General features: G+C 43.2%; 1 protein-coding gene across 1 annotated transcript in view; it reads left to right on the forward strand.

The window, feature by feature from the left end:
• Nucleotides 1-9462: 9462 nt before the first annotated feature.
• Nucleotides 9463-24954, forward strand: part of lancl2 (LanC lantibiotic synthetase component C-like 2 (bacterial)) — a gene marked incomplete at its 5' end in the record, with an annotated part of 34450 nt that continues 18958 nt past the window's right edge. Inside the window, 5 exons of the mRNA XM_083778098.1 lie at nt 9463-9654; nt 15134-15251; nt 15658-15865; nt 16235-16382; nt 24254-24400. Of these exons, the coding sequence (XP_083634224.1) occupies nt 9463-9654; nt 15134-15251; nt 15658-15865; nt 16235-16382; nt 24254-24400 (813 nt within the window). The remainder of the gene's footprint in view (nt 9655-15133; nt 15252-15657; nt 15866-16234; nt 16383-24253; nt 24401-24954) is intronic.

The following is a 24954-nucleotide window of genomic DNA, read 5'->3' on the forward strand; positions in this document are numbered from 1 at the left end:
GTGTGTGTGTGTGTGTGTGTGTGTGTGTGTGTGTGTGTGTGTGTGCATAACAAGTATCTGTGTGTTTCCCAGCCGGCCAAATCCAAATTCCAAGTGGACCGGAAACTGCAAATTAATTTAAATGCAAATGACTTGAATTATTATCACTGGCAGAGCTGAAGTCATTATGTACAGTAGTACTGCTGGCTACACTACAGTACCTGCATGTGGAATGTGTCTTATTTGTCCCAAAAAAAACAACTAAAAAAGGAACAAGCTAAATATCAACCCGTTCAGGGCGGAAACCCCTTTTGGTGTTTTAAGCATTGTTATAGCAGATCTACAAGCTCATAGTGCGGCACGAGCTTGTAGGTCTGCTATTTTTGAAAAATCATGAAAATGTGACACAAATCTTTGAATTATATATTCTCTATAGCGAACAATTTTAACTCATATATTTGCGGGGGTCCCTTAAACAACATATTTTCAGATGGGGGTCGGCGGCCAATTACATATAATTGTTGGGTTCCTTGACATGAAATGAGAACCAACTGACATAGAAACATAGGTTTTTCAGAAAACTGTCATGATTTAGAAGACAGTTGTATAGAACCTGGTCTCAGTCCTAAATGGGTTAATAGCCAGTTTAACCTGCTAAAACCCGGGAAAGCGTTAGCAGATACACAAGCTCATGGCGTGTCACTTGGCGCCACGCTATGAGCTTGTAGATCTGCTATTTAAAAGAAATATCTTGAACATTTGTGACACATCTTTGAACATGTTAGGCCGATAGTAAGTAGGCCTAAGTACATTGTATTTAAAGCACCTTTCAAAACCAAGTCATAATTAAGGTGCTGTATGGACATAATATACACAATCAAGTTTTAACAACGCATATTGTGTGTGTGTGTGTGTGTGTGTGTGTGTGTGTGTGTGTGTGTGTGTGTGTGTGTGTGTGTGTGTGTGTGCATGCCTGCACGTGTGTGTGTGTGTGTGTGTGCGTGCGTGCGCGACTGCCCGCACGTGCTTGTGCATGCACTTGCATATGCTTGTATTTGTGACAGCCAAAAAATAACAACTATTCAATAGGCTACAATTCTATGTCAAATGTTGTTTTTTCTTGTGGCTTTCACCTTTATTTACATTTTTTATGGAGGAACAGACAGTAGGCTGACAGGACATGGGGAAAGACCGTCGGGATCGGGAGTCCAACCTGCGGCACACTGCCAGACTGGATTACCAGCCAAAGTGTCTGGACCACTGAGCCACGGCCCAGGCCTACAATTTTATGTTATAACATGAATGCAAACAGGGTTCCTTACAAGTAGGCCTATACAGTAAGTAAAAGGCTGCATGGTGTATGACAAAATCATGGCAAAAATATGGCATTCATACAATTGCCATGTATGCACCCTAACATTTCTATGTCCTCACAGATTAATAGAAACGTGTGTGTGTGTGTGTGTGTGTGTGTGTGTGTGTGTGTGTGTGTGTGTGTGTGTGTGTGTGTGTGTGTGTGTGTGTGGGCTGATTAATTCATCTGCAGTGGAGTGCGGTAATAATGAGTCGGCTAATTTGATAGGATTGAATTGGCAGAGTGGCGGTGCATCTGTCTGCTCTGCTAAGCCTTATGCTATACGCGCAGCCAGCTGCTGAAAAGAGCCTGCAGGCTACGTGCACATTTTACTATGGTGATGACACACATAACATCATTCATGTAGCTGACACTCTCATCCGCGGGGGGAGACTTAAAGACGGAGTGCCATGATTTCTTTTCCCCACCCTAAAACATCAGATATTATTATTTATGGAGAATTATTGACGGTTTTTTATGTGGGCACGCCCACCAGTTCATTAAGGGCGCGTTCGGAAATAGTGCACTGAGCGCACTGTGCAATGCAAACTAATAGGCGAGTGCGCTCCCGGTGCGCATTTCCGAACGCACCCTTATAAGTATATGCCTGGTTTGCCTGCATGGTGGGTGGTGATGGGTGACTGGTGATCCACCTGTACTGAAGGCCCACCTACAGCTGTTGTTGTCTGATAAAGGGGGAGGGGTTAGGGGAGGGGAGGGGAAGATATTGTGATGTCACTATATCACTGTTACTTTTTTCATTGGCACGTTTGACTGTCAAGGTTTCAGCCTCCAGGAAGAAACCCTAAATCCAAAGGGAAGACATCATTGCACATAACAACCACACCAAGGGGTCTAATGAAGTACTGTCACCTCATAAACACACGAAAAACTGGAAAATATTCACTATCAGCCATTCCTAAGTTTGACGCAATGTTAATGCATGTGCTGTCAGTGTCACGTGACCTATCATGCATGTATTTTAGACAAATTTCAATCCGGTTTTAGACAAATGCACTCCACTGAAACCGCACTTTTAAGAGTAACAAATGATATAATGATGGCATCAGATGCCGGGAGATGCTCAATTTTGGTCTTGTTGGACCTTAGTGCCGCTTTCGACACGATTGATCACCCCACACTAATAAATAGGCTCAGGGATCGGGTAGGGGTCACTGGGAAGGCCCTTGACTGGTTCACTTCCTATGTTTCAGATAGGACATTTTCAGTGGCAGTAGGTCCCCATATCTCAGACTATGTTCCCCTCTCCTGTGGGGTCCCCCAAGGTTCGGTCTTGGGACTTTTAATAACATTTCTTATCATTGTGTCCTGCTGATTTTATAATTACCTCCAGCTAAATAACGACAAAACTGAGGTACTTATTGTGGCCCCTGACAATATTGTGCCTAAAGCTTTGGACTGCATCGGGCCCCTCAAACACAATGTGCGTCCAAACATCAGAAACCTTGGCGTCAATTTTGACCAATCCATGCACTTTGACACTCATATTAAATCAGTTACCCGGACATGCTTTTTTCACCTCAGAAACATCGCCAAGCTTAGAGCAATAGTCTCACACACGGAACTGGAACAAATTATCCATGCATTTGTTTCCTCAAGGCTTGATTATTGTAACTCTCTTTTCACCTGCTTAAATAAAACCACCATGGACCGCCTTCAAATGATCCAAAATGCTGCAGCCAGACTACTCACTAGGCCAGACTACTCACTACACCCACATCACCCCAATCCTGGCCTCCTTGCATTGGCTTCCGGTGAACTTCAGGGTTCAGTTCAAGGTACTTGTGCTCACCTTCAGAGCGATGCATGGTCAGGCCCCTGGCTACTTGATTGACCTGGTACCTCGTTATGTGCCCAGAAGGGCCCTTAGGTCTGCAAATCAGGGTCTATTAGACCCACCCTCCACCAAACTAAAAACTAAAGGTGACAAATCATTTCAGGCCGTAGCAGCCAAACTTTGGAATGCTCTCCCACTAGCACTGAGATTTTCCTCCTCTGTGGGCATTTTTTTAAATAGCCTCAAAACGTTTATTTTTAAACAAGCATTTGTGGATGGTTCAACCTGATTTTAATTAACCTACCTTTTGTTTTATGATGTATGTATGCTGATTATATTGTTGTCCTGTTGAGCTGAATTGTACAGCACATGTTTTATTCTGCATTGTTTTGCTTGTTTACCTTGTTCTGTATTTTTATTGTATGTAAAGCACTTTGTGAGTCCTCTCTGTGAAAGGTGCTATATAAATAAAATGTACTTACTTACTTACTTACATGTCACAGACGGCAGACTTCCATAGCGTGCGCTAAGGACTTGATTTAAATGCACCAGACCATTTTTTTGATTATTAATACCATCACCATGCTATGTGCGTGACAGGGTGGTGCTTAAGCCCCGCACGGTCAGGGTTTGTATAGAAATCAAGCGCTCGCCTTCCCAAGTGTTAAGCTGTGCTATAGCGCTTGCGTTCACTTTTAAGAGGATCATTTTCATCCCTGCTGTAGCCCGCTGCACACTATCACCGTCTGGATTGGCTATCATTAGCATTAGCGCACACTGTTTACCTCTCGCCAGAAACTTTTACATGCGATGTGAAACAAAATCACAAATGACATCCGAACTTTGGATGGATGACGATCACCAAGGACAGCGCTCGAGTTATGGAGCTTTGAAGATCCTGCTTTTAACCGAGGTAAATAATAGCATAATAATGTCCCATAGCTGGGGGTACGGATATACACTTACTTAGCAAAAAAAGAGTTAAGCACAGTACTTGAGTAAATGCACCTAATTATTTTACACCACTGGACAAATGTAGCCGGCTGGAGGAGCATATAGAGCTGAGAGCACCAGAGAGTGGCTCATTGATCCATCATGTCCATGTCACTCCTCCTCCTCCTCCTCCTCCATGGAATCAATGCATCGCACTAATTGGGCTGCCCTTTGCCAGCTGCCACAGCAACAACAACGACAACAACAACCCCATAAATATAGCGGGGCTCTAAATTTAAACTGTTCTCTCAGTGAGGTTAATATCCTTTAGTGAAGATAATGAATGGGGGAGGGTCCCCCGACCCTCCCCCCCCATTGAGGAGCACTGTCTGCAGAGGGTGCATGGTATATGAACAGCGCAGCGCGTCGTGGGAGGGGAGCTTCCTCCACCCCACCAGGAAATTGGGTGGCTAAGGCTGAAAGTATCATCAGGGACATTCACCACCCCAGACATATATCCCATTGGTTCCCAACCTTTTTGAGTGGTGCAACCACTCCTACAACCAGCAATGTCCGTGTTCACCTATGTGTTTATGTGTTCACCTATATGTATTAATGAGCATGAGTATGACTGAGTACCAGTATGGGCGCTGTTTGCCAGAAACAGAGAGAGAGAGATAGTATTAGTGCTGCACTGTTGCCTGCTAATGAGAGAGAGAGAGAGAGAGAGAGATCTGACGGATCTCTGTCTAATCACTATTCAGCGCAACTGATGATATTTCTATAATGTGATTCATCTGTCCTCAAATCTTCTATTGACGGCTGTCATGCTCATTTCAGCACGGCTGGATAGCCCATTTCAACCAATTGCTGGCTCGGAAGAAGAACTTTCATTCCACTTTTTCTTTATTTCTCCTTTGTTGGGGTGATTCCTCTGTGTACCACCAGTGGTATAGCCTACTAGTGGCAGGGGCGGCCTTAAGGATCGGGAGGCCCACGTTCATGACGTCATCATTTTAATAATTAATTAAAAAAATTGTCAGTGTGTATTATCGGACTTCAAAGCATGAACAGCATACACAGACAAGTAGAAAATACACAAAAGCAGCTTGCTTGATTAAACAATTTTTTACTTTAAGGTATAACTGGAAGGCAGCATTGGCTATACAATGATGCAATCGCAACTGTCAGCGCTGCTAGTGCAGTGAGTGCACAAACTGGGAAGTGGGAACAATTACAACCAAACAACACACTATACTACTACTACTACTACTATTCTTTTTTTTTTGGAGACTCGAGGCCCGTTTCAATTGAAACGATTGAATAAGGCCGCCAATGACTAGTGGTATACCAGTGGTTGGGAACCTCTGATATAGTCTGTTCAATCCACTGATCAGGGATCAGGGACATCCACCACTCCAGCCATATAGTTTGTTCAATCCGCTGCCGTTACCAGAGCATTGGGATCAGTAGAAGCTTGAACAAGAGCTAAGTCCGGTGAGACTGCACAGATTGAACTGAATTGGTGTTTTTGAGGGGCGCTATATACAGGTTTAAAGTTTGTCTTTAGTTCAATGTTTGTTTTGTAAACACCATTGAGAATGAACGGAAAATTTACGTCATAATATGTCTTTAATGTCTTTAGTTGATGTGACAGACGTTAAAGGTATATTCAGTGATTTCACTCAAAAAACCTTAGGTTTCGTTTTTGGCTGTGGGACCCAGCCTTTCGTCCAATCAGGATAGAGAGTCAAAAACGACCCCCAGGGGTTAACTGGGGACAGGGAGGAACTCCTTATATGGCCAGCACACTCTATAGTAGGGAGGACTATCACAACAAAACAAAAAAATAAGTGATATTTGAATTAAGTGAAATCACTGAATATACCTTTAAGTATTCATAGGTCCTTGGGCCAAATGTAATACTTTAACCTACATTTCTGCCCATTGATGCGTCAGGGCTAGCCTGTTCCACAAAATGTTAATGAGATGTCTGCAGATCTAAGAGATGTTTCTGACTGTGTGAATCCGGGGGACGTGGGGGTGCAGTCATGGTAGCGATGGCTACCAACTGCGCGTACGATCCACACCGGGGATGCTGATGTGTGAGATGGGCATGTTCTCGCTTCCCGTAAGAAATACAAAATAAAAAGAAAACTGTAAATGTATGACTGCATGGCGAAGCTCCAGCTGGTTCTTAAAGGACCATTAATATACTAAAACTAAATGGTGTCAGAACTCAGAACAACCTGCGGCTATCAACGTCGACAAGACCAAAGAGCTGATTCTGGACTAATAGGAAGCAAAAAGCTCCAAAGTCATATAGGGCACTAAATCCACGTATTTGTGTACTTTTTTATTTGTATGATAATCCCCAGGGGATTTTATATCACCTCATAAAAACTGTTTGGAAAAATAAACAAATAATCCTGGCCATTTCTGACTGAATGTCGTATAAATGATACAGAGACACCTCCCCGACAATATCGCTGAGACAGTTCGTTTATTTTTGGACCACAATTTTTATCCGCAAACCCCGGGCCCTTAGAACCAGGGGATGAGCGAGTGACGTCAGGACTTTGGCGCTCTATTGCACAGGCTCATGCAGACAGCCCAGCGCATCGGTGGATGTGCATGAACTCTAGCCTGGTTAATAAACCAGACTAATATCGCACGGACCGCGGGATATTAGTCTGGGGAGGCTCAGCTTGGATTTCATTTCCAGGGAAACATTTTCTCTTTGACGCAATTGGTCAGAGCTAGGCTACTGTCAGTCAAAGGTCTCAAGCATTGAAAGTCACTGTACCAAAGCCCGCCCATATTGCATACCGTGTCCCGATTGGCCGCCCACATTCTCTGGTGTAGGAAATGGGCGTACAATTGAGCCTCTCCAGACCGAAATCCGCCGGCAGGCAATTTATTTTTGGGCTGATTCGGTCTGGTTTATTAACCAGGCTACATGAACTCCCCTCCATCCAGGATAATTATTTGAGGTGTAAGCCATGAAGCAAAGCTCGCAGGCTTATCAAAGATTCTAGGTACCCCAACCACAGACTTTTGCAGACCCTGTCAATTGGCACAGGCAGTAGGCTAGGCTATACAAAATACCAATTTCTCTTAATTATTTCTTTGTTACTATATGTTTGTTTTTACAGTAGAGTAGCCTACAGTAGAGGCTACAATGTTGAGGAACTAAAACCAAATCATTGTACTCTTATAGTTTTATTAAATCAATCAATCAATCAATCAATTCAACACACACTGAACATTACATTCATTATGTTACACATGTTAAAAGCCTAGACTATCCATCCATCTTCAACCGCTTATCCGTAGTCGGGTCGCTCCAGACTTCCCTCTCCAGAGCAACATTAGTGACTTCCTCCTGGGGGATCCCGAGACGTTCCAAGGCCAGTGAGTCGATGTATTTCCTCTAACTGCGCCTTGGTCTGCCCCGGGGTCTCAGGGCCCCCATGAGGATTTTCGGAGAATTGCACCCAACCGCACTGAAGACAGTCAAGACACTGTCCAACACCGCATTATAATTAATTCAGTTTGAATTTGGGATTTGGCTGTATTGCCTAATCCTCAACGCACACACGCACGCATGCACACACGCGCACACACATGCATGCGCACGCACACGCACGCACGAACACACGCACACACACACACACACACACACACACACACACACACACACACACACACCATCTGCTCCCTCCTGGAGTCATAGGCTACTAGCCCACAGTATAGACATGAATTCGGCCAAACATGCGCATATTAACAAAAATCACACCCTTGTGAAGTGAGGGCATTCAACTTTTGTGTAAACAAATTGTGCACAAACCCTCAAAGCTGCAGGACGGGACATAGATGGGGCTAGCGGCGGCGCCCCTCAAAAACAGCTTTTCGGTCCACTCTGCCTTGGTGCTGGGGTGTGTGGGGGTCTGCATAATAGTCTGGCGAGGCTGTACGGGGGCTGGGCTGGCTGGGTTGCATGCGGGGGGAGTCGGGGACATCCTCTGAGCTCTGCCTCTGACACAGACAGACGGGAGGATGGGAGGATTCCTGAATGATCGTCTCTGTGCCTGAGGGGGGGGGGGGGGGAGAGAGAGAGAGAGAGAGAGAGAGAGAGAGAGAGAGAGAGAGAGAGAGAGAGAGAGAGAGAGAGAGAGATTGATTATCTAGAATACAGCAGCATGCAGAGTGAGTGATCATACGATGCTGCCGCTGTGCGTTTCGTGGATGACACGTAAAGCCGACGTGAATTAGACACGTCTGTCTGGACATAATGCCCACAGGACTGACTGGGTGAGTGCTGAGTGGGGATGCCACAGAGCATGCACACTGCAGCTGCATCGAGTCGACCATATAGCACCGCTGGATTGCACAAGGTTTATGAAGGCAGCATCCGTCAGTGGCTTTATTGCAGTATTATTGGTAAGTCTGCTAAACATTCCGTAATGTAGGCCTACTATAACCGTTTATTTATTTTTGGAGGTATAGCTTGCAGTTGCAGTTGCACACAATGATCCATCCATGCACTCTAGATTGCAGGTTTAGCAGCAATTTAGCTACTGTGCAATATTAATTCACATTTTTGTTGCCTGTTATTTTTAATCATATATATATATATATATTTTACTTAATGTGCACACTGCACAGCACAACCTGAACCCATGCACCCAATAGAAAAGGCTACCCGGCCATAATGTAAACCCTATTTCTACTTTAATATAAAATAATAATAATAATAATAATAATTAATACCAACGTATAGCCTACAATAACTTGTCTTAAATTGCTCCAGGTCTGTGAGGTGAGTATTATTATGTTCAAGCCAGGTGACATTCATTGGCTGAAGTTTCTCCACAGGTGTTTCCACATTTATACGAACTCCTGTCTTTCTACCTCCTTAATTATTACATTAACTAACTCTATTCCCCTTTCATTTATGTTATTCCACGTGTTCCTACATTTATTTAGTGTGTTGTTTTCTCAGTTATGCCCCTCACGTAAAGCACATTTGATTTGGGTATAGTTACTCATAGAGGCGCTATATAAATTTGAGATATTATTACTGTATTATTACTAGTAGACCTATAAGTCAAAATAATTTGATTGAATGAGTAGACTACTTTATTATTTAGGTGAAAGGCTTCACCCAGCCCAGATAGTTCAGTTCCACATGGCACATGCGGAGTAGTAGTAGTAGTTCCAGAACATCATTATTAATTTATTATCACGGGCCACCAGTTAAAACAACGCTTCTTTCCTCCCGTACGTTGTCCCGTCTCGTGAAGAAGAAGAAGCAGCAGCAGCAGTTTACAGGGGGCGCTCGCTGCCTCCCTCCGCTCCAGCGCAGTTTGTCCCTGCCGGGTCGCCGTCCGTTGCCATGGGAGACAACATGTCCAAGAGGCTGAAGCTGGTCTCTGCTGGCGCCGAGGCAGACATGGAGGAGCGCTCTTTCCAAAACCCTTATTCGGACTACGACCACCAGGGACACATCTCCCCCTCCTCCTCCTCCGCCGGCGAGGAGGGAGAAGAGGACTGCAGCAGCCATGAGCCTCTTGACGCCAACGGGAAGGTGAGGAGGAGATTTTTTTTTATAAAAACCACAACATTCACCATGCGTGTTTGTTTATGGTAGTGCTAACCAAGCTATGCTGCTATGTTTACATACAGTCAAGTCTACTTTTTTTTCATGTCAAGGTAAGGACCCCCAAAATTACACTCATTAGCCCCGCGGACCCCCATTTGAAAAGATTTCACAGGGACCTCCATAAGAGAAGATGTTTACGGCTCTAGCAGTGATTTCTCAACCCGTTTAATTTCAATGACCCCTCAGTTTGACATGCATTATAGTCTACGGACCCCAACTAAATGGCATTTCTATCTCTGGGACCCCCGATTTATATTGTAAAATCAATGTTAAGTTAACTCCGAGAGTGTATACAAACGCCAAACGGTTCCATTTGTACAATCAGAGTTACAGACCCATAACCATAAGGATCCATTTGGTTCCATTTGTACACTCAGAGTTACAATCCCATAAGGGTCCATTTGGTTCCAAACTATATTTTAGCTGGGGACCCCCTGGAACTCCCTCAAGGACCCCTGGGGGTCCCCGGACCCCACTTTGGGAACCACTGAACTAAGCTAACATGTTGCTATATGCAGTTATGTTTACATACAGACTACTGTCATCATTGTCTATCCCCAGTTAACCTCCTTCGTGTCACCAGACAGACAAATACATCCCCTTACAGTAGTTTTCACTTCTCAATTCAAACCAGGACCTTATATTATTGGCAAATGGCATGAGAAAACACACACGTTTTACTGTTACATTGCCAGCCAAAGCAAGTGTCAATAATTTAAAAAAAACGTTGAAAATGGGGAAAGTATATATAGTATAATATTAATATACAGTTGGAGGAGGTAGTACAGCATTTTGTGAACACAGAGCTATGTCACATCCATTTACAGTGAAGTCCACTGTCTATCCCCAATTAACCTCACGTCACCAGACAAATACCCAGTGGTTTTTAATTTAATTTAATTTAATTTAATTTAATTTAATTTAATTTAATTTAATTTAATTTAATTTAATTTAATTTAATTTAATTTAATTTAATTTAATTTAATTTAATTTAATTTAATTTAATTTAATTCAAAGGAGCTTAATTGCTTAATTGGCATACATACATTGCCAAAGCAAGTGTCAAAATATAACGTTGAAAATGGAGATACAGTCTGTTGGAGGGGGTACAGCATTTTGTAAGCAGAGCTATGTCACATTGTGACATAGCTCCCCTGTATACAAGCTTTTTTCCTTTTTTAATAGCAGCAATCTTTGTACAGTCACTTTGGCACAAATGGCAGCATTTTTTCTCAAGACTTTAAATGGCATGCAAAAAACCCTCAGATTTAAGATATGTTTAAAGGTGGTAGCTCTATTTACATGTAAAGGTTTTCACTTCTCAAACCCTTTCTTGTCAAGGACCACCAATTTAAAAAAAAATGATCAAATCAAAAAGGTTTGAGTATATATGTGTATAACATTGGGTTAAAGTGTGTTTTGTTTTATGCTGGGAATCCCCTCAAGGACCCAGGGGGTCCCTTCTAGTTCTTTGAGAACCAGTTATAACCATGCAGAGTATGTGGAGAGGTGCACAACATCTTCCACCAAGTTACGTGCATGTGAGGTTTTACCTCCACATCATTTTTATCTAATGACCTCGTGCATTATGTGCAATTTCAAAACAGGTGGTGGTACGCAGGGCGGTTGAGTGATTTCCAACGAGCGCTTCCAAACTCGAACACTCAGGCCCAGTACAGTATGTGTATCCACAAAAGTTTTAAATTGTATTGCCGTTTCCTTCACACAGAACCAGCGTTTTGGGTGACAGGCGAATACGCTCACTTTTTGAAACCCGGTCCCTCCCAATAAATCTGAAGACGCAACCCTTGCATCTCCGTGTGTTCAACAAATATACGCATCTTTCCGGGAAACCAATGACGCCATAGTTCCCCCCAATTTCATTAACACATTCAATTAGAAAGACTATTAGAAGGCTGTGTACTTTTCTTTTTTTTCTGCTTATTCAGTTTTGTGTGTTCAGGATCCAAGTTAGTTCGTTACCATAGTCTTTTAGCGTTGCATCATGGCATATAGTTCTCAAACTGAAAACTATAAGGCTGGGTTCCCATTGGACGTGGACACTCTGCAAACGGCTAGAACGTGCCAGCCAGTTCTACGATTGGCCGCCCATTTTTGCCAATTGAGCCGATCATACCACCCAACGACGACACGGGAGCCGAGACAAAGGCATTTCAGAAAATTCACGTTTGCAGCAAATCAACACAAAGAGAGAACAGTGACAGCTGAAGTGCTTAACAGTGACAGCTGAAAGTGTTTTGCCACTTTATGAATATTCTATTGTTAAGGCTTGAGAACATTAGGTTTGTTTGTTTGTTTTGGTGTTGTGTTCCTCCCTTGGATTGGCTTTCTTTCTTTCTCTCTTTGTTTGCCTGTGTGTGTATCCATGGTTCTGTTCTGGGTGCCAGGCTGCCAGCCTCTCTCCTCCCTCTGTGATCCTGCAGCACTGAGTGAGGCAGCTAGCGCGTGCCTCTGGTCACAATCCAAAACAGAACAGATGCCAGTCTGCTCTCCTGTTCTTCTTCTTGAAGCTGATTTTTGAGCGGTGCAATCACTCCTATAGAGAGCTATGTGTGTCCCTGGCTGTGTCCCTGGGTCTAAGCATGGAAATAACATACCGGTATTTTGCTGTGTTTTTAGCAGCCATGTGGCGCTGTCGAGCTTCACACTGTGCACAGGTGCATGGTGGGAAGCTGAGTTTTTAGCAGCCATTATGTGATTTCGGGTGTGGCAGTACAGTACAGTGACCAAACAGTGTGGGGCGTAAGGGCCGATTCATACTATTTTAGGGGGGGGGGGGGGGGGGGGGGTACCGTCCTAAAGTCGGCTCTTCGGTTCTACTGAAAATTTCTGCTGTCCCAGTGAATCTCATCAGTGAAAGTGAGGTGGCTGGTGGTGATTCCATGTGTATCAGCGGAGATGATAAGAGATCACACATCACACTATTGGAAAAAACTAAACAAAAACATCTTTGTGTTGTTTAGAACAAATCACACGTCCCCAAGAACAACTGGTTGTATGAGACGGTATTCTTAAGTGAATTATTATGTAAAAGATGTAGCCTACGGATTCAGAGCGTGAACCATGGTGAGCTAACTCCACGTTCATGATGGTGCGTTCACAAGGCTCTGGAGCCCAGCCAGCGTCAGCCTGGCCTATTAAACCGCACAAAGGGCAAATGGAGCCTCGGGTCTTGCTAACATAAATCAACTATTCAAGGCCATTTATTCCCTGAAATAAGGCCCCAGTGACGAAGCACTGGGATCATAACCTTTTGTGAAGGGATATTCGTCCTTTCGGTTTATGGCCAGCTTTTGGCTGGTTTCAAAGAGACCGTATAGCCTAGCCTAGGTCTTTTCATTGGCAGAAATGGGATGTGATGGTACAAAATAAATAGGAATACACATCTCACTATTGTGTGTGTGAGTGTGTGAGTGTGTGAGTGTGTGAGTGTGTGAGTGAGTGAGTGAGTGAGTGCGCTTCGGTTTATGGCCAGCTTTTGGCTGGTTTCAAAGAGACCGTATAGCCTAGCCTAGGTCTTAAAGGACCACTTTTCAACCTATCTTCATAGTAGGTCCTCACAAATAATCATGAAAAAATTATGATCTAAACATTTTTGAATAAAATAATCTGCCTAATGATGATGTCACTGGAAGACGTTTTCTAAACTGCCCACAGCCCTCCTATGAGACACAGACTGAGTAGGACAAAAATCGTGTCCTTTTTATCATGATTCATGATTATTAGTGAGGACCGATTATATGACGATAGGTTGAAAAGTGGTGAAGTGGTCCTTTAATGTAAAAGGAAGAAGCAAGCTGCAGCGAAAAGTGAACCTAGCCTCAAAAATCATTGGGAAGAGACGGAAACAATTAAGTTGTATCTACAAGGAGGTACTTTGAAAAAAAGCTGTCAAAATAGCAAACGACCTCCTCTCATCCACTCTGCAGGGAGTTCCAACTACTTCCCTCTGGTAGACGGTACAAAGTACCAAAAGCTAACCGTAACATTTATAAAAATTCCTTCATCACAAATGCCATTAAGGCACTAAATTATACCACGTCTCGCTAGAAATGTTGTTTTCCAATGTATTTGCCACTGTTGTCCTGCACTTTTTTGCCATGGAAAAATAATTGTGTAAGTGTTGTTGCTGCTGTTGTAACTGTTTTTTACTGTTGATGAGACCGAAGACAAATTTCCTCACGTGGACAATAATATATATTAGTGAAACCATTATTGTATCAAGATATTTGGCATTAAAAACAAATCCATATTTTCAGCCCTAATTGTCGGTTCTTTTGTTGCGGTAATGGCATTATCTGCTATTTTTAGAGGTATATTCAAAAGGTCCTACAACATGAAATTAAAGGTATATTCAGTGATTTCACTTAATTTCAATTTCACTTATTTTTTTTGTTTTGTTGTGATAATCCTCCCTACTATAGAGTGTGCTGGCCATATAAGGAGTTCCTCCCTGTCCCCAGTTAACCCCTGGGGGTCAAAAAACCTTAGGTTTCGTTTTTGACTCTCTATCCTGATTGGACGAAAGGCTGGGTCCCACAGCCAAAAACGAAACCTAAGGTTTTTTGAGTGAAATCACTGAATATACCTTTAAACTTTTCAATTTCTTTTTTTTGCGCTTCCCTATGTGTTTTCTATCCCCACAAATACGCAATTTTGAACCATCAGCCCTTCTCATCATAATAGGGGCTTTTTCATTGCTCTCAGGAACAGATCATCTGATTGAGTTGTAAGCATCTCATCTGTATCACCCCCTACTTTGTATAATCCCTCCCCCTCTACAGTCTTCAATTCCAAATTTTCATTTCCACTTTGTTTACAATTGTCTGCCATTGTTGATTGTCCAAGCTGGCATGGAATGGAAACTAAGGCGGCAATTGCTTTGGCAATGTAAACGTTTGTTTCCTCATGCCAATGATAAAGCTCCCTTAATTGGATTGAATTGATAAGTCCCGGAATAGAGGAGCTGTGATTGGCCAGTAGTCACTTGAGTGGCAGCGATGCAGCGTGCCATTCCGTACTTCCGCTTGCCTTCCGGCCTTACGATGGTGACGCATCACTTCACTGAGCTGCAGCGGCCAATAAGGCATCTGTTTTTTTGAGTGGTGCAACCACTCCAAGGAACAGCAATGTCCGTGTCCACCTACTGTATGTGTGGTTAACCTATGTGTGGTTAATGAGCACCAGTATGAGTACCAGTAGGGGCGCTGTTGTGCTAGAAACAGAGAGAGAGAGAGAGAGAGACAGTGCTGCACTGGTGTTGCCTGCTAATGAGAGAGAGAGAGAGAGAGAGGGCTGGGGGAGAGAGAGAGGGGAGTTGCACCACTCGGTTCACACGGGTGTGATTGTTTAAAAAAAAAATATCTATGGGTTTCTCCTCCAGGTGAGCGCTGCCTTCCAGAAGAAGGTCCAGAACAAGATAAAAGACCTCCTGCAGCAGATGGAGGAAGGCCTGAAGACCGCCGACCCTCACGACTTCTCCACCTACACCGGCTGGACAGGTCTGTTCTGGTCTCTCCCCAGGTCTGTTCTGGTCTCTCCCCAGGTCTGTTCTGGTCTCTCCCCAGGTCTGTTCTGGTCTCTCCCCAGGTCTGTTCTGGTCTCGTTATCCGACCGCGAGACACGGCTGGGCCAAAATGTCTCTCCGCCCACGCATGACATGACATAACACTCCGTTACAGTGTTAACCCATTTTGACCTGAGATCAGATTCTAAAAAATGTCTTCTACATCCTGACAGTTTTTTGAAAAAGCTATGTTTCTATGTCAGTCGTTCTTAGATTTTTCCAAAAATAGCAGACCTACAAGCTCGTATGAGCTTGTAGATCTGCTATTTTTCAATAGCTAAAGCATAACATAATGCTAACACCAAAAGGGGTAAATCTTATTGAATTCTATCGATATGCAGGCATCGCACTGCTCTACGTGCAGCTCCACCGCGTGTCCCAGGACGCCGCCCACCTGCAGAGGGCGCTGGACTACGCAAAGAGAGCCCTGCGGAACCTGAACGGCCGCAAGGTGACCTTCCTGTGCGGCGACGCGGGGCCCCTGGCCGTGGGGGCCGTGGTCCACCACCGGCTGGGGAACGCCGCCGACAGCCAGGACAGTCTCACCAAGTATGTGTTATTATTATTGACCCATTCTGACCTGAGTTCAGATTCTAAAAAATGTCTTCTACATCCTGACAGTTTTCCATTCTGACCTGAGATCAGATTAAAAAAAATGTCTTCTACATCCTGACAGTTTTCCATTCTGACCTGAGATCAGATCCTAAAAAATGTCTTCTATGTCAGTCGCTCTTCGATTCTTCAAAAATAGCAGACCTACAAGCTCGTATAGCGCGCCACTCTTGAGGGTCCTTGGGTTTGAGAACCACTGCTTTAGACCGTTTATGTAGAGTCAGTATTTATTATGTGTGTGTGTGCCTGCACGCACGTGGGTTCATATTGTTCATATTATTGTGTGTGTGTGTGCGTGCCTGTCAGACTTCTTCAACTCCAGAGGGCGGTTCTGAGTCCAGAGTCGGACATGCCAGACGAGCTGCTCTACGGCCGAGCGGGTTACCTCTACGCCCTACTCTACGTCAACAAGGAGATGGGACCCGACACCGTGGACGATGCCACCGTGGCTAAGGTGTGTGTGTGTGTGTGTGTGTGTGTGTGTGTGTGTTTGTGCGTGTGTGTGTGTGTGATGTCACCGTGGCTAAGGTGACACCATTCAGTTCAATTGAGTACTGGCAATGTAGAGTATTATTCCTCAGGGCTGTCCCAGAGGAATTATGGCCTCATGCATATCAAACTAAGGCTTCATCCACACCTACATGAACGTAGCTATTTCATTTTCGTTTTCTTAAATCTCTCTGTCCATACGACACGTTTTTTTAAATCTCTCTGTCCATATGACCAATGGCAAGACCCATGCAAAACTCCGTTTACATTGTCCACACAGGGAACACACAGGCGGAGTTTAAAAAAAATACACTGTGGCAGGGGTTTTCCAAAAGATGCGTTTATATGGACCAAAAATGCGTTTGCGTGTGGGCGACCCCCCCCAAACGCATATAAAAACCTACGTTTATCCGTTTACCCGGATACGTGTGAACAAGGCCTAAGGGTCCTTGAAGTTAAAACGATTGCGACTCACTGCTCGAGTCTAGATCACATTATTTTATCCTCTGTCTGTCTAACTGTCACTATCAATGAAGGCATAAAAAAGCCCCAAAAATAAATCTAAAAATCCCCAAAAACAATTACCATCTATTAATAAATGTAATGTAATAATAATAATGTAATAAAATAAAAGCTCAGTGGTGAGTTTGCTTCAGTTCTGCAATTATCCGCAGACAGACACTTGTAGAGGCGACTTCATCATCGAGCATGTATACCCACGCATGAAAACTGATTCTGACAAAGACCCACGCTACTTACCCTTAAGCCACAAATATTATGTTTTGTGTGTGTACTGTGTGTGTGTGTGTGTGTGTGTCATGATTCTAGAATGGATACCATGATTATTGCATACATTATCTTATTCATTTTCTGCACACACACACGCACACACACACACACACACACACACACACACTCCTGCACACAAATTACTGCAGAAACTGCAGGACCAGCTGTCCTTATTGGCGAGGTGCCACACACACACACACACACACACACACACACACACACACACACACACACACACAAACACGCGCACGCACACACACACAAGGTGGCGTGAAGGTGTCAGCAGCATGTTGACAAACAGCCGGCGTTGTGGTCAGACATATTGGATATGTGGGGGATTATTATGGTGACAAATGGATGAATCAGGTTGTCCTCGATCACATCCGTCTTCCCACAAACGCCATTCATCATCATCATGTCATCTGTGTATGTACGGCACCTTAAACACCAGACCACAAAGAGATTACAGCAGTAAATCCATTTTATGAGTCGATGACTGGTATGCTTTTATTAGCCATGCGAATCCCCGGTGTCCCTATTCCGAATCATAATAGGCAAAACAGAAAAGAACAGGGCCATCGACAAGCTCTCAACGCGTTGTGGTGTGCTTGAAGGAACTAATAATTGTACATAACATTTGTGACTAAATTTGACTGAGGGACTGCTATTGGATTTATGAAAGCAGGGAATCATAGCTTCAAATTGACATATTGGTTGTTCAGTTTGACCCACCAGTTTTGGAGATGTGACTTATGGCTTTTAGAGTAATGTCTTGCAGAAAACAGCGAGTTGAGAAAACAGACTTGAAAGTTTCACTTCTGTGGTCTCTAACATTACACCTACTACATTTATTTCATATTTACATATTTAAGTCAATTTGTGGCAGCTCTGCCACTTTCAGACATGCTCTAGTCTAGTATGAGAAGAGTCTGCCTGTGCTCATAAAAAAAAAAAAAGATTGAATGAATGAATGAATAGTTTATTTCGATCTTTAGAGAGGGAGACATTACACAAAAACAGTTTACTTTTACGTGATGGAAAAGGCATAGGCAGAAGCTTAAAGCTTATTAATGCCTATCCTTATCTCAACGTATTCCAAAATACTGTTGAAGATACAATCAACATATAAACAAAACAAACAAATGCCATTTAACGAAGGAGAATTGAAAATTAAACAAACAAAAAACAAAACAGACGAGAAAAACAAAACGAGGAGGGAAAAAAAGACAAAAACAGACAAAGCTACAATGTTATACCTTAGTCCAACACTACATGGCATAAACATGGCTCAGCTCCCCGCTCATTCCAGGTTATATCTATGCAATAATTCCTGTTTGAGCCTCTTTTTAAATTGTTTTAGGTTGTTGCTTTGCTTTTTGGCTCAGACAAGATGTTCCACAGCTTAACTCCATGAACAGAAACACACATGCTCTTTAAGGTTGTTCCAACACTTATTTGTTTGAAGTTTAGTTCCCCTCTCAGCTCATACCTCCCATCCCTATCCCTAAACCTTTTCTGTATATTTCCAGGAAGCAGATTATGTCTTGCTTTATATAATAATTGTGCTGTTTTAAAATCAACTAAATCAAAAAACTTTAATGTATGTGAATTTAGAAACAGTGGATTTGTGTGTTCATAGTAATTTACTTTATTGACTATTCTTATTGCTTTTTTCTGCAGTAAATCTATTAGCTGAAGGTTGCTTTTGTATGTGTTACCCCACACTTCCACACAGTAGGTGAGATATGGTGTTATAAGGGTGCAATAGAGAGTGAGTGATTTAGACTCAAGGACATTTCTTGTTTTGCCCATGACACCAATATTTCTCGCTAATTTAGACCGGATATAATTAATGTGGGGTTTCCAAGAGAACTTATGATCTATTATTACTCCTAAAAACAGATTATCAAAAACTCTTTCTAGTATGATATTATCAATTTTTACCTCAATATTTGTGTTCATCAGTGTTTTTTGTTTGCCAAAGACCATATATTTAGTTTTTTTCAGATTAAGTGATAATTTATTTAGATCAAACCATATCTTTAATCTGTCCAATTCAATTTTTACCACCTCCAGCAGTTGCTGAATGTCCTTTCCTGAGCAAAATATATTGGTGTCATCGGCAAAGATAACAAATTTCATGATACTGGATGTCTTACATATATCATTAATATATAATATGAATAATTTCGGTCCTAGTATTGAGCCTTGCGGCACTCCACACGTGATATGTGAACAGTTTGATTTATATTCACCCATCTGTACATACGGTTGTCTATTTGTGATGTAACTTTTTAACCAGTTTAAACCTACCCCTCTAACACCATATCTCTCCATCTTTTTTAGCATTATATCATGTTCTATTGTGTCAAAAGCTTTCTTTAAGTCAATGAACACCCCCACTGCATAATTGTTATTATCAACTGAACTTGTTAGTTCCTCTATTAAATCAATTAGTGCCATTGATGTGGATCGTTTTGCTCGAAAACCATATTGACTGTCTGTCAGCAACTGGTGTTTCTCTAGGAAGCCACCTAGCCTTGCATCAAATAGTTTTTCAAGAATTTTAGAAAATTGAGGCAACAAGGACACTGGCCTGTAGTTAGTGTATAGATGTTTATCTCCTGCTTTGTAAATGGGAATTACCTTTGCTATTTTCATTTGGTTAGGAAAAGAACCAGTCACAAATGATAGATTACATATATATGTTAATGGTTCTGCAATAGCAGTTATAACTCTTTTTATGAGTGTCATGTCAATGTCATTGCAGTCATAAGAGATTTAATTTTTGAACTTAACTATGTCTATAATTTCATTTTTATCTGTACCTGTTAAGAAAATTGTAGCTGGGTTTCTATCTATATCATTTTGTTCCACACCCACACCCCTTGTGGAGGGTTTATTATTTTGCCAAATTTGTTCCTACATTCAGAAAAAAGTTATTGAAGCCATCAACCACCTTATTCATGTTGGAAATGGTCATTTCATTCTCCATAAAGTAATCCACATAGTTGTTATTATTAGTTCTCTTCCTAATCAAATTGTTTAATATTTTCCACGTGCCCTTGATATTGTTTATATTTTTTCTAACTCTTTATTATAGTATTCTTTCTTGCATTTTCTAATAATGTCTATTAATTTATTTTTATATTTTTTATATTTGATTTCCGAATCGCTGGTTCTGTATTTTATGAATTCTCTATATAAATTAGTCTTTTTTTTGCTGGCATTTTGCAGTCCTCTTGACATCCAGGGCTTATTCTGGTGTTTTGGTTTGTTCCTACATTGTTGAAGTGGACAATGTCTATCATATAATTGTATGAATATATTTAGAAATGAATTATAGGCTGAGTCTACATCTTCTGCCTCAGATTCTCTGGTGAAAAGCTGTAATTTGCGCAATGGCAGTCTCTCAGTCAAATCTGGTCACATTGTATGTAGACATATAGCATATAGATATAGTGTATACTACTATATTTATACTCATAGTTTCAATGTACAGATATTCTACTAGTACTGTTAAGACGGATGTTATGTTCTCAGCTTAACGTATGATCCTTGATGACTATTTCTTTGTATTTGATGTATTTCCATGTGGTGTTCTTGCTATACTGTAAATCACTCTGGATTAATTGCCTAAATTGATGCATTGAAAAACACGCACGCGCGCACACACACACACACACACACACACACACACACACACACACACACACACTAGAAAACTTAAAACTTAAAAAAACAAGTACGTAATTTATTCTAATTGTTGTTATTGCAATTTACGAGCCGCGTTCGCCCCGTCTTACTTGTAAAATTGAATTTCATGTTGTAGGACCTTTAATGTAGATAATACACCAGATATATTTAGTGTAGAGGGGGGGAAGAGGAGGGGGGCCAAGCATAGAGCCCTGGGGGGGTCCCAGGACAACTAAACTATAAGGTTTAAGTGGTTGAGTGTGACACACGTCGTCAGAGGTTGCAGGAGTCGTCTCCCCAGATGCACGTTCGCCGGGTTTATGATCCCATCCGGGATTGTTTTATTTCTCTCTCTCAAACACACGTTCAGTTCAGTCTGACTCGATGTTTCTCTCATCTTTTCATGATCTTTCTTTGTGCTGACATGCAGGGTTTTTCTGTTTGTTTGCAGCAATGTTGAGCGTTTGTCCCTATCTATCTGCGTCTCCTTGCATGCATGGCTGCAGGATTTATTTTTGCCTCTATTCTTTTTTGCCCCCGGACCTGTCAGTTTCATGTTTTGTGTCTTTTGCGCGCCCTTTGAATGATTTCATGGGCAATTTCTGCGAATGTCTGTGTGTGTGTGTACTGTGTGTGTGTGTGCGTGTACTGTGTGTGTGTGTGTGTGTGTGTGTGTGTGTGTGTGTGTGTGTGAGACACTGCAGCAGGGTGTAATTTATCTAGTGTGCACACAGTGTGTTGATATATCTTTGTATAGCAGCTTAAAAAAACCCCTCCAAATGGGCTTTTTTAATTAACTTTACTTTTTCCGGAGTGCTATCCGATGTAGCCTCTAGATAGCTAGCCCCAAACCAGCTACTGCCTGTCTGTCTGTCCCTGGAGTGACTGTATCTGTTGCAACTCCAGTGTGTGTGTGTGTGTGTGTGCGTGTGGAGGATAATCATAAGACCAATGCGAGCGAGGGAATGGATAAGCGAACGAATGAGGACCTTACAGTATAAATGTGCCCTGTCATAAAGGGAGGAGTTAGTTAACGCATTTTGACCTGAGACCAGATTCTACTAATGTCTTCTAAATCATGACGGTTTTCTGATTATAATTAGCGGTCGACCCCCATCTGAAAATATGTTGTTCCAGGGACCCCCGAGAAGCAAAGATATGACGTAAAAACGTACGCTCTGAAAGATATACTGTATATTCAAAGATTTGCGCCACATTTTCAAGAAAACAAAACAAAACAGCAGAACTACACGCTCATCGCGCGGTACTCGGTGCCGCCCTATGAGCTTGTAGATCAGCTGTATTTCAATAACGATGCTTAAAACACCAAAAGGGGTTCCCGCCCTGAATGCATTAACTTTCCCTATATATACTGCGGCATGTTTCTGGTTGCTTGTCCATGTTCCATTATATCGCTGCCACTCCTGGCCCGCGTATCTCAACTCTTTTTCTCTGGCGTATATACAGTATACTGTACCTGCCTCTACCTGCCTCTCCTCTCTTTCTGCATCGCTGCACCTTCTCCTTATCCTCACATCGTGTGTGTGTGTGTGTGTGGCGAGGAGGCACATGGACAACAGAAATGCGCTGTATCACGCTGTGGCGTGTAGCCCGGCCTCCCTCTACCCTTCCCTCCTCCCTCTCTCCTTCCTTTTCCCCTTCCCTCCTTCCTCTCTCCTTCCCTCCTTGCTCTCCCCTTCCCTCCTCCCTCTCCTTCCCTCCTTTATCACTCACTCCCTCTCTCCTTCCCTCCTTCCTCTCTCCTTCACGCCTCGCTCTCTCCTTCCCTCCTTTATCACTCACTCCCTCTCTCCTTCCCTTCTTGCTCTCTCCTTCCCTCCCTCTCTCCTTCCCTCCTTTATCACTCACTCCCTCTCTCCTTCCCTCCTTCCTCTCTCCTTCACGCCTCGCTCTCTCCTCGTCTTCCCTCCTCTCTCATGCCCCTCCTTCGCCCCACCTGTCCTCCCTGGCTGACTGACCCCCCCCCCCCCCCCCTCTCTCCTTCCCTTCTTGCTCTCTCCTTCCCTCCTCCCTCTCTCCTTCCCTCCTTTATCACTCACTCCCTCTCTCCTTCCCTCCTTCCTCTCTCCTTCACGCCTCGCTCTCTCCTCGTCTTCCCTCCTCTCTCTCATGCCCCTCCTTCGCCCCACCTGTCCTCCCTGGCTGACTGACCCCCCCCCCCCCCTCTCTCTCGTCGTAGTAGATGCAGTCAGCCTTGCAGTTCAGCGTCATTAGCTCTGCAGCGCTAACATGCAGTCGTATCCTAAAGGAAATCCATAAGACCCTATCTCTAGGCTAACTGTGTGCTGCTTCTCTAACCCTGCTCTGTAGCATCGTCTCTCAGCTTCTCACAACCAGGCCTGTCACCATTACACGTTTAAGTTCACCGTTAATTGTCGTACAAATAATTGTGATAACGATTTAATTGAGTTATTCTTTCCTTTTTTTGCATTGAACATTGCAACATTACAATTTGTATTTATTTCATGTACTGAGACAGGTTCGTTTTATGTGTTGTTGTCTCCACCAGGCCGAAGGCATGTGGGGAGAGTATGTTTTGCACTCCGTCCGTCCGTCCGTGTGTCCGTGAACAGCTAATCTCGGCCACCGTTAACCCGGTCGATGGCAAATTTTGCACACACACTCCCTGGATGCCAACGATGAATCTCTGCCCCAAACTTTCCAGAACGGCCTGTTATAGCGCCACCAGGAGGCCGCTTTGTGCAAAACAAGTTTTTGCACAGTACACCTACAGATTTTGTCCAAACATCACGCAAATTGGTACACAGTCTCTCTAGAGCCATTCAACCAAACCGGTCTTTCAGATTTCTCAGACTCCATCCTGATTGGTTAAGATTGGCTTCCAAAGTTCACAGGAGTGCTCAGTTTCAAACAAAATGCTGCAAATCATGAACACATCGCGTGATTTCCGTCAAATTGTGCACCCACATTCCCACTAGGCCCAGGACAAAATGCCACATGAACAATTTCAACTCAGCCTCAAGGTGGCGCTATAACTGGCCGAAAAGTGTTTTTACCTCTAACTGCACGGATCTGTGGATAACCTGGTGGAGACCTGTGCCCAGAAGGGCACTTTTTCTAGTTGCAATTGTAATCCCGCTCAGTACGAGAGATTTGGTGGCATAAATGCTAAATGGTGCATTTATATAGCTTACAGAGATTGTGCATTACGTTGACCCATTCACACACCGATGCTGGAGGAAACCATGCAAGGCACCAACCTACACATTGGGAGCAATTAGTGTCTTGCTCAAGGACACTTCGACACTAACTCTGGGTTAATTGCGTTGGTTCCTGTGTGTGTGTGTGTGTGTGTGTGTGTGTGTGCAGGTGGTCACTGCCATCCTGGATTCCGGTAAGAACCTGTCGGCAGAGCAGAAGAAGACTGAGCGCTGCCCGCTGCTCTACGAGTGGCACAAGAAGCAGTACGTTGGCGCGGCCCACGGCCTGGCTGGCATCTACTGCATGCTCATGCAGGTAAGACCGCAGGGATGCCACCCAAACAAATGTATGTTAACAGTTCTACTGTGAAACACGTGTTACCCGCTATTTAATCAAATATTCTACGCTGCCGAGATTGTTTTATTACCTTTAGAGCATACGCTGAAGTATTTGCAGCTTTCAACGACAACAATGCGGTACAGGATCCGCCTCCATGAGGCATTGTAGTCCAAACAAACCCCCCGTCCACTTACATTGAGCTACCAGAAGCCCTAGCAGCCCAGATGATGACTTGATTTCCTGGTTTCGTCATCATAACGCAACGGCCTCGTCATCAGGTCCCAGATAAATCCGCTGTTTCTTTTTAATTATTTTGAAACAGCGAATTAAACGCATTAAACAAATAGCGGGAATGTCATATTGCGCGCGGTGGAACCCTGGATTGAGTTTTATATATGCGATCGATTGACTTATTGTCACTCTAAAAGCAACTAGAAAAAGTGCCCTTCCGGGCACAGGTCTCCACCAGGTTATCCACAGATCCGTGCAGTTAGAGGTAAAAACACTTTTCGGCCAGTTATAGCGCCACC

Source organism: Protomyctophum parallelum (assembly GCF_964188405.1).
Source record: "Protomyctophum parallelum genome assembly, chromosome: 12".
Taxonomy (NCBI): domain Eukaryota; kingdom Metazoa; phylum Chordata; class Actinopteri; order Myctophiformes; family Myctophidae; genus Protomyctophum; species Protomyctophum parallelum.